The sequence below is a fragment of the Sarcophilus harrisii genome, chromosome 6 (assembly GCF_902635505.1).
Source record: "Sarcophilus harrisii chromosome 6, mSarHar1.11, whole genome shotgun sequence".
Taxonomy (NCBI): Eukaryota; Metazoa; Chordata; class Mammalia; order Dasyuromorphia; family Dasyuridae; genus Sarcophilus; species Sarcophilus harrisii.
Window position 1 is genome coordinate 192,111,620 of NC_045431.1, and position 10,693 is coordinate 192,122,312.

A 10,693-nucleotide genomic window follows, 5' to 3' on the forward strand; every position below is an offset into this window, starting at 1 on the left:
AGAATATAGCACTTCTAGGTATCGATTTCCCCCCACATTAAAAAAAAAATGTTTCTGGTTATACATGTACATTTAAAAAAAAAATACATTTCCTTATGAATCATGTTGGGAGAGAACTAAAGGGAAAAAACCACAAAAGAAAAACATAGCATGTGTTGATTTACATTGTTTCCATTCCCCTCTACTTTCAATTAAATTTATAATGGCAAGACATTTAGGTGCAAATATTCTGGATTCTCTAGCTTCCAAAACTAGAAACTCCGTTTCCAAAACGGACTCAGAGAAGGAAGGTGATTTGCTCAGGATCACAAGAAGTGGAAGAGCTAAATCCAAGTTTTCCTACTTTATATACCACTTGTTTCAAGTCTTGAAGGTGTAGTGAGCACCTTAAAAACAGATGAGGAAATGGGGCTGAGAGGCTTTTCTGGGATACAGCTCAAGCCAAGCTTTGATCTTGATAGGAATTGTTTCCCAGTACCTATAACATGAAGGGATGTATGGCCATATCCACTTTTGGCTGAATTCATCCCAAAATCCCAGAGGAATACAGAAAAGTGAATAACTGGTAGTGAGTACAATGTGGTTTAAGAAATATTGATAGGTCGTATGTGTAGAGGGGAGAAATGGCAAAATATAGAGCCAGGCAATGATGGGGAATGATTGAGGTGGGATGGGATGGAGTGGTCAGTCTCCAGGAATACATTGGATCAATAAGTGATTTGCTGTGAGCGTTTAGGAGGTATAGGTAGGGTCAGTGGTTTAAGTGTTGTGTCCATTGATGAGATATGAGTGAGAAGGGTGGGGGAATGAGGTTTCAAGGAGTAGCGGCTGTATGAGACCCCCATGTATGTGTGTGGAGCTTCAATGATGGGGGGAGATAAGGACTGTGACCAGATTGTAAGCGGTGCCTTAGTGGTGTGGGTCATGGGAACTCTGTTAAGATGTATGAGGGAAGGGCAGACTCAGTAACGGTGGGGATGGGTTATGAGGGCAGTGAAAATTCAGTGACAGGTTGTGAGGTCAGTGGTTGTGATGTATGCAGTATGGGTCAGAAATGGGCTACCTGAGATCATGGCACAAGTTTGTCGCAATGGTCACAGGGAATGAGGGGGTTTTCAGGGATGAAGTTCAAGGAACAACTGTCATAAGATGTTGGGGGGGGGGGGTGGATCAGTGATCATACTGACCAGGTTTGTAGAGAGGTTGTGGCAGAGGGTGGGAGTGAGGAGGAGTGATGAGAGTCAGGTAATGGGAGGATCTTCAGTTGATTTCACTCCCTGCCCTCTTCCAAGTTAAGAGCCCTTCTCAATTTACCCATGGTGAGGTGGGGGGGAGGGGGGGAGAGATGACCTCTGGGCCTTGAGGTTTAATCTCCCTCATTAATCACTCACCCCTCTCTCCTCCTCCAACTCCTTCTCCCAGAATCCAATGGATCCAGTTTCTCTCAGGCTCCTTGACCTGAGGCCAGCAAGAGGCAAGGGGGTGGGATATCTGAGGTGGGGGAGACTGAGAAATCCCTTCAGTGGCCCTTCACTAGTCCCAGGAGAGACACTCACTTCTTGAAAAACTGGGGACCTCCCTTTTTGTATGAGCTGTAGGTCTGTGTCTGATTCTGTGGCCATCCCTTTATCTTGTGTCTACTGGTCTTTTTCTGCTGCTGGGTCTGCGACTATCTTTGTCACTCAGATTCTCTGTGTCTATGCTCTTTTTATCTTTGTCTCTGTTTCTGGGTTGTCTCTGTTGGTTGCCTGTTTCTGTTTGAAACCCTCTGTTCGAAAAATATCTCCCTCATGTCTGTGTATGTCTGTCTCTAGTCTGTGGGCTTGAATTTCTATTTCATTGTGTGACTATGCCTTCCCGGGTGTCTCTCATTGGGATTTTTTTTCTGTTTTTGTTTTGTTTTTAGTGTTTCTCTTTTCTCCCCATCCCCCAATCCAAATCCCATCACCATCTTCTCAGTCTCTGCATTTCTATCCGCCTCCCCCACCCCCCGGGACAGGCTAACCCCATTACCTGAGACAGGCATTGAGAGGGGGAGGGGAAGAGAGGAATAGGATGAGAGGGAAAAGGAGAGGGCTCTGAGACCGGAAGAAAAAGGGGAAATGCAAGAGCCTTCAGCTTTCCACCCAGTTCCAGTTTCCCCTTCCTGGCCCTTGGGCCCTTGGTCATTGTCTCAGACTCGACCTGGAGAGCTATGTCTTCTCTTCAGATTCGGGGCCAGATGTCACCCCTCAGACCTGAGATGCCCCCAGCATATCTGAAACATCTCAGGACAGGCACAAGGAGAGAATTCTGGGGTAGGCATTCTTTAGGAGAAAGAGATCCACAGCAGGGAGGTCTGAAATTAAGACCCAGGTAAAGAGGAGGGATAGAGGGAGGAAGGGGGGAAAATAGAGAAAGGGGAGAAAGAGGAGCTTGTGAGCAAAGGAGAGTAAGACACGTCAGTGTCAGAGGCGAGACTGTTGTGTTTGGGGTTTTTTAAAATTAGGCCTTTGGGTTCTAGAGACGGGACTTATCTTTGGGCTCTGAATGGGTATTCAAGAGTTGTATGTGTTTTGTGTTGTGCCTATGTGAGTTATGTGGTGTATTTCTTAGCCTCTCTAGGTGGAGGGCTTCGGGAGAAGGGATGACAGGGCTGAGGGCTGGAGCTGGGAGGAGGGGCACATGGGGCCTCTCCTGGGACCCACTTTAATTACAGATTAAGTGAAACAACATCTATGGGACAGACATTGATTTGAGCGAAGAAAGGCAGCTCCCCGTTCTGCCGGCGGAGGAGCGGGGAGGTGGAGGGGGGTCTCCCTCCTCCCAGAAATAACCAATTGAGAGGCTCTTGAATCACTTAAGCCAACCTCCACACTTGGCTTCCTTCTGATCTTTGACCGTTAGTCAGTCCCAGTGTGAAGTGTCTATTCTGTGTAATTGCGCAATTGTGTGTGAATGCTCGCGCTCCGTGTTTGCGGATATGGTGCCCTTTGTGGCTGTGTGTATGTCCCCCTCGAGTACATGCGCTTCGGGTGTCCTATGTGGTCTTTGAGACGTTTCCTGAACGGGCTGGCTCTGCCCAATGAACACTTCCCAGAGTGTCCCGGCTCCTGCTCAGGCCCCTTCCCGGCGCTGCTGTTCTGGGGTCGAAAACCGAGCAGGCTCTTTACCTGGAGATGTGAGCTCCTTCCCGCACAGCCCGGGCTCCCTCCTTCCTCCCAGGGCCGAGAAAGCCGAGGAACAGATAGAAACCGCGTAACACCCAATCCCACACACAGACGCCCCCCCTTCCCCCCCCCCCCCAAGAGGCAGGAGAGGACGGAAAGAGGTCGCCAATAAACAATTGGGCAAGAGGCGGGAGAAGGTGAAAAAGAAATGGAAGGAAGCGAGACCCGGCAGCCTCCACAGAGAGAGCCCGCGACCCAGGGAACGCGGGCTGAACGGCCGGCCGCACGGCTTCCTTAATCCCCTGGCTTTTCGGGTCGGGGAGGAGAGTGCCGAGAGGCTCAAAAGAACAAAAGCCGTTTTAGAGACGGGAGGAGGCCCCCGTGACGGGTGTCAAACCGTGGGGACCCAGGAGTCCGCCCCCCGTTTGTCGGTGTCCAAGTCTGCCTCCCGCTCACCCCCTCACAGGAAGTGCCGAGCGTTTGCCCGGGATGGCCCGGACCGCGGCGTGTGTTGCTTTTGCTTTGTGTGTTTAGGAATATAAGTGTTGGTGCGTGTGTAGAGGAGCGTGAGATTGGGGTTTTACCAAGCCGGTTGCCGAGGCCCTGGAGTGAGCCGTGGGATGACTGTGAAGAAGTCTTACGGGACTCGGGTCAGACAGAGCCCGAGAGACCCTGAGAGCCGGCTGCCGAAGCTGGGCCGGGGGAGGGGGGGGGGGGGGGGGGGGCGGCTCACAGCCCTTGACCTCCCTGCACCATTTTCTGAGGCCTAGCAGGATTCCGTGAAATTCGCCCGAGCCGGGTCGGCGCTGGGCTGATCGCATAGTAGTCAACGTCCTGGCCACGGCCCACAGGAGACAATCGGAGATCTGTGTGTGTTTTGTGTGCTCTGTGTGTGTGTATGTGTGTGTGCTCGTGCTTATATGGCCAAGCTGTGGGTCTCACTGTCTCACCGCTTCACTATGTTCCTGGGTCTTTTTGTGTAAATCTATGCTGTTTGTCTTTTCCAGTGTATGTGCAGGATCCTATGTGAGTCTCCCTCCCGGAATAGTTACAAGTTACTGGAGTCAGATGCCTAGCCAACCTGAGGCTCCAAGGTCACCTAAAGCTCTGGGAGTGACTCCAGGCCTGGGGTTCAGACTAGGTCTCCAACCCATAGTCCTGGGGATTGGGGGTCAGCTCCTACCTTGTCTGGACCGAGTACTTCTCTGTCTATCCAAGCTTTTTTATCTGAAGTTTGAGGCTGTTGGGGGAACTCCCATTCATTGTAGAGGCAGGGACAGACACCGGCACTCTCTGAAACATGCACTGACCTCACTTTGGCCGTGATTTTCATGTGCCTCTGTCCTTTCGTGTGTCTATGTCCCTTTGGGTCACTGGGTTTCTGTAGTGGTGGTGGTGGGGAGGTGTGTAGATGGCTTCCACTAGGCCCCTCTTCCAACACCAGTTCACCACCTAATCCTCCTGGGTTTTTTTTTTTATCTCCCAGTTGGTTCCATACCTGTCCCAGTGGTATTAAATAGGTCTTGAGCGCCAAGACAGCTCAGAACAAAAGTCAGAATCCTCCTGGAAATCAAACCTGCAGCCTTTGGAGCATCTAAGGGGCCAAAGTCAGGCTTAGAAAAGGAGAAGAACGCTACTGCAGAGTTCTCCGACAGTGGGAAATGAAAGCGGGAAACAGGGAGAAAGAAGTGGAGGCCAGAGAATGGGGGGCAAGGAGGGAGGTAAGCTTCTGGGCATGGGACCTGGCAGTGAGAGAGTGGAACTGAAAAGAATAGAACTACTTTGATCCAGCAGTGTTACTACTGGGATTATATCCCAAAGAGATTATAAAGAAGGGAAAGGGACCTGTATGTGCACGAATGTTTGTGGCAGCCCTTTTTGTAGTGGCTAAAAACTGGAAACTGAATGGATGTCCATCAGTTGGAGAATGGCTGAATAAATTGTGGTATATGAATATTATGGAATATTACTGTTCTGTAAGAAATGACCAACAGGATAATTTCAGAAAGGCCTGGAGAGACTTACACGAACTGATGCTGAGTGAAATGAGCAGGACCAGGAGATCATTATATACTTCAACAACAATACTATATTATGATCAGTTCTGATGGACCAGGCCATCCTCAGCAACGAGATCAACCAAATCATTTCTAATGGAGCAGTAATGAACTGAACCAGCTATGCCCAGAAAAAGAACTCTGGGAGATGACTAAAAACCATTATATTGAATTCCCAATCCCTATATTTATGCACACCTGCATTTTTGATTTCCTTCACAAGCTAATTGTACAATATTTCAGAGTCTGATTCTTTTTGTACAGCAAAATAACGTTTTGGTCATGTATACTTATTGTGTATCTAATTTATATTTTAATATATTTAACATCTACTGGTCATCCTGCCATCTAGGGGAGGGGGTGGGGGGGTAAGAGGTGAAAAATTGGAACAAGAGGTTTGGCAATTGTTAATGCTGTAAAGTTACCCATGCATATCTCCTGTAAATAAAAGGCTATTAAAAAAAAAAAAAAAAAAAAAAAGAATGGAACTAGTACTAAGAAAAAGGCTATGGACTAGGCCCCAGAGGCAGAAGGCTCCAAGAAGCCTGAGGTTTCTATACCTCCTCACCTGCCTCCTCCAATTGGCTTCCCCACGCCCACTACGGCCCTGTGGCTTTGACTACTCTGAGCAACCACTGTTCTGCGGGTGCCAGACACAAAAGGCGGTAGGACTAGGTAGTGGCTGTTCCCCCGGCCCAGCTATGGTCGGTCTACAGAAGCTGAGCAGTGCCCTAGCCCCACATCCCCGCATCCCTAATCATTTCCAGGTGCAGTCACCCCCATTGTCTTGTAGACCCATCCTCTCTATGGGGATGGGGAGGAGGGTAGATTAGGATTGGGTTTGTAGAAGAGTGGGCCTAAACCAGGAGATTTAAAAGGTAGGTGGACACAGTTGCCCCCTAGGTCCGGTCACAGTTGGATCCAACCCCCTCTTCCCTCACAGCTGGCTTTATCGCCCCCCCCCCCCCCCCCCCCCCCCCCCAACTCTTGTGCTGGGAACTTTTAAAAGCTCTTGAGGCCGAGGGAGGAAAAAAAAAAAAAAAACCCTTTTATCGCCCGCAGTTTTATGGGCCAGAGAGGCTGCTCCCATTACGGTTAGGGGCCCAGACTGGACAGCGATGAGGGGCACAGTAGGGGGACACAGGGTCTGGCAATTAAGGGACAGGGGTGATAATCGTCAGAGTAAAGAAGCTGATTGGAAAGAGGCAGGAGTAAAGAGCGGATAGGCTCGATGGTAGCCATCAGAGCAGGACTCAGAAGAGAGCCGGGATTGGGGACATTCGGGGTAGCGCACTGTGTCTTGTCCGGCAGAGTCTCCCAATCTAAAAGTCACTTCCTCAGTCCGAGCTAGGGTCACCTGGGTCTTAGTCTGAGAACTGAGATACCAGAACAGCTGGGGACCCCTTGAGGTAGGGTTGGGTCTGGAGGAAGGATACGCAGCCCCCGAGCTCGGGGGCCGCCGCAAGCTCCGCCCCCCCTCCCCACCCAGTTGCCGCCTCCGGCCCCGAGGCCCTTTAAGGCTGGGCTAAGGCTCCGCTGGCGGGCGTAGGGCAGCCCGATTAAGGCAAAGAAGCAGCTTTAGGTTTGCCCCGCTCAGTCTGCTGGGCACGGACCGGGGCCCCGGGGGGCAGCACGGGGCGTTCCCGGGCCCCGGGGCCCGGAGCATGAGCGGATGCGCGGAGGAGGTGGCGGAGGAGGAAGAAGAGACGGTGGCGCGAAGCTGGCTGCCCGGGCGGCGGGGACCCCTTGGCCCGGGGGCCCCGACATGACCTCGGCCCAGGAGTCCGGGCCGCCGCCTGCAGCTTCCAATAAGCCGCTGACGCCCTTCAGCATAGCTGACATCCTGGGTCCGCCAGCTCGTCCGACCCCAGTCCCAGTCCCAGTGCCGGCCCAGGGCCTTACTTCGCCTCTCTGCGCGCTAGAAGAGTTAGCCAGCAAGACCTTCCGCAGGCTCGACGGCAGTGCCCTGCAGGCGGCCGAAGGTAGGGGTCAGACGCTTGGCTGAGATTCCAGTTAGAGGGAGGGGGTTTGGGGGTTCTTAAACTGCTGTTTTTAACGTGCACCCCTTCAATAGCCTCCCCCTCCGACTCCTACTTGCTCCTTTCCTCCTCTATCCCCTTTTCTATACTTTTTTCCTTTTATCTATTCATTCCCGAATCCCCTTTCTTCCTCTTCCTCAACACCTCCATCCCGATTCCTCTTTTTCTCCAGACTTCCTTTCCCCTTTATTCCTTTCTCCTCCTCCCTCTTTTCCTTGGTTTCCCTTCTCTACCGACCTCCACTTTTCCTTGTATTTACCCCTTTTTTCTCTTTCCCTGGGGTTCCCCTCTCCTCTCCCAAGTGGGTTCGATTCTTTTCTTCCCCTTGATCTCCTGCTTTTTTCCCCCAGTGATGCCCGTTTTCCATTCAGTCTCCCTTTTAACCCGTCTCCCCTTCTCCAACACCCTGCTCCCTCTTCGGAGTCCGGTTCCTTCGAAAACTCGGGCTACGACGTGTGCCTCCTCCTGAGTCAGCTCGAATTGCCGAGGGTACTGTCCGGGGCAGCTCTATCCCGTCTTCCCTGGGTGTCGAAGATCTGTGCAGGACAATCGTCGGGTCCTTCCTTCGGCTGCCTGAGGTCTCTGTCCTACCTGAGCCCTCTGGGCAGTTCCGACCCGCAGAGAATGCGCTGGCTCCCAAATGCTCGGGCGCGCGGGCTGCGCGCACACACACACACACACACACACACACACAACCACAATAAGCCAAGGGAAGATAATCAGACGTTGGGACTGGTGGATTGACAGCTACTGTTATTCTATACATTGCAACAAAGATGATAAAAAATCCTGGTAGGCTGAGAAAGACAAAGGGACAGAAACAGACATGAAGAAAGAGCGAGATAGCAAGAGATCCAAGCCGGTTTAGGATCCGCCTTCGTGTCTCCCCAGGTTTGTAGGGTTCAGAGGTTCCAGGCTCATCCCTCCCCCGCTGTGCTTGTGTCTCCGAGGCTCTAACCCCTGCAGCGGCCCGTTTGGCTATCCGGAGGTGGAGGAGGGGCCGGGGAAGGTGTGAGCCAAGCCACTGGGACAGTCAGGGGGCCTGGGAAAGGCCCTGAAATCCCAGAGAAATAGCCCTAAGAACTGAAGGAGAGGTCATAGAGGGAAGCCCCTGGTCTCTCCCTTTTAACTCACCTGGCTGCTGAGGCCCCTATCCTGAAGCTCAGATCAATCCCACCAGTCAATCCCCTGCCCTCTCCTGCATCTCTCTACCCCATGAAACTCCTCTCCTCTCCATAACCTTCTGTACTTCCAGCTCCCTCCCCCATTTCCCTTTTCCTTTAATTGCCTACCTCTGTCCTCTCGACTCCCTACCTCTTTGTGCTTCCCTCCCCAACCCTAACTGCCCTAGTCCCTCAGTTCTTCTCAGCCTTACAGCTCCCCCCCCCCCCACCTCTGTCTCAGACATCCCAATCAATCAAGCCATCAACAGGTCTTCTCTGTGAATTCACTCGACCCTCTTCTCCCCACCCCCAGCCAAACACCCTGTGCTGGGAGGAAATGAAGAGCAATCCCCACCCTGAACCTGCTGGCTCCCAGGGTTGCTCATAATCTAGTATTCCCAGGGGCCTTGAGTTACCTACCGCCTATGCTTGGCCGAAAGGACCCTTACACGTTATTAGCCTCGTGGCCTAGGCTCTGGTCTTGCCGGACCCTCCTTGCCCATGAGGAATTCATAGATCACCTCCTGTTTCCCGGGCTTTAACAGTGCCCACCCCAGGGTGTCTAGGGAATTCCCTGAACTCTGAGCTAGATTCCGCCGTGAGGTTGTGGAGAAGTCCGCAGTCCACTATAATGACCCAAATTCTGCCGCAATATCGGCCGGCCGGCCTGATCCCAGGAAGGTCCAGGGCCGGGTCCAGGCTTCATGATGTCCCTGACCCTTTCCTGTTCCTGCAGATCGGACCGCACTGAGCCCGCTGAGCCCCAGGCCCTTGACCCGCAGGCGTCGGAAGTCGCGCACGGCGTTCACCGCGCAGCAGGTGCTGGAGCTGGAGAGGCGCTTCGTCTTCCAGAAGTACCTGGCTCCAGCCGAGCGAGATGGACTGGCAGCTCGGCTGGGTCTGGCCAACGCCCAAGTCATCACTTGGTTCCAAAACCGCCGGGCCAAACTCAAGAGGGACGTGGAGGAGATGAAGGCGGACGTGGCCTCGCTGCGTTCCCTGCCGCCCGCAGCTCTCCGCCGGTTGAGCCTCTCTCTGCCAGAACCAGGCTCCCAGCCTCCGGCCGACCCGGAACCCAGCAGTGACCCTGGGCCCGAGCTTTCAGATGAGGAGATCCAGGTAGACGACTGACGAAAAAGTCTGGCCCTGGCTCCGGGTTACTGCGGTTGCTGTTGTCAGCCTTTATCACGACTCAAGATTACTCACTGGGTCAGCTCAGAGGATCCGGGGTCCCTGATGGACTTCTATTGCTCGGTTTGGCGATTTATTCGTACACCGTTCTCCTTCCATTCATTGTCCCTCCACTCCAGCCTCTGTACTATCCCATCCTCCCATTCTCTGGGGTCTTTCCGTCCCAGAATAACTGCATCACTGGACCCCTCCCCCGTTTATTCCTATTGTGCTTGGAAGGCAGGGTCAGGATTCTGCATGGTTCCTCCTGCCACTCCCCTTTACGGGTCCTAAACTTCTCTATGAAGCTGGTTTCTTTACTCCTGAACCCGTGCTTCTGAGATGTATCGATTTTCTCAATTTTTTGGAAAACCCAGTAGTCTTCGATAGTGTTCCTCCTTATCCCAGTCGCCTCCTCGGCTCTGCGATGTCTATTCGCCCTTTCTCTTAACCTAGTCCCAATCTGACTATACCGCCGTCCCCCCCAATCCCTCATTCTTTTAGGCTGAGGGATCCCTCTGGCGCTAACTCCGCCTTTCCCACCGAGCTCCCGCCTTCTGAACCCTAGGGCTCCCCGGCCCCTATAAACTTTCACCTATTCTGTCCCCTCCCCTCCTTTAAGAACCCCCAGTAGCACACGTTTCCTTTCCCATGGATCCCTTCTAATCAGATGCTAGTCTGTATCCCAGCCTCTGCCCGGAGGCTTCTCCCAGCGATGGCCGAAGCCCTGTCAGTCGGGTCTCCTCTGCCTCGCATGGACATCCGGCAGTTTATAGCCGCTTCCCCACCTCCAGCCCCCGCCCCCGGTCAGTGTGAATAAAGAGGATCCGACGCGGCTTTTCGCTTTTCCTCTCCTGCGAGCGAGCGGAAAGGGTGGGAGCAGGCCACAGACGCTGGCGGCCCGTGTGCGTTAAGCAACCCTGGTACATACGGATTGCAGGCCTGAAATCGGGGAGGGGTGCGTTCCCCGGTACCTCTCCCCCCTCCCCCCCGGCTTTTAAGAGCTGACTCCCCAAATTGCTCTCCTCCCTCACCCACAAGTGACATCGGCCCTTCGTTTCTAAATTGAATCCACTAAGCCCCAGGGCACCCCTCGGAATTCCTTTCTACAAACA

The 10,693-nt window shown here is 53.0% G+C and overlaps 1 protein-coding gene across 1 annotated transcript; it reads left to right on the top strand.

Moving 5' to 3' along the window:
- Window positions 1-6,878: 6,878 nt before the first annotated feature.
- On the top strand, window positions 6,879-9,539 carry LBX2 (ladybird homeobox 2). Its single transcript, XM_003773486.3, has 2 exons — window positions 6,879-7,188; window positions 9,145-9,539. The coding sequence occupies exons 1-2, from the start codon at window positions 6,879-6,881 to the stop codon at window positions 9,537-9,539; spliced, it is 705 nt and encodes a 234-aa protein (XP_003773534.1).
- The last annotated feature ends 1,154 nt before the right edge of the window (window positions 9,540-10,693 follow it).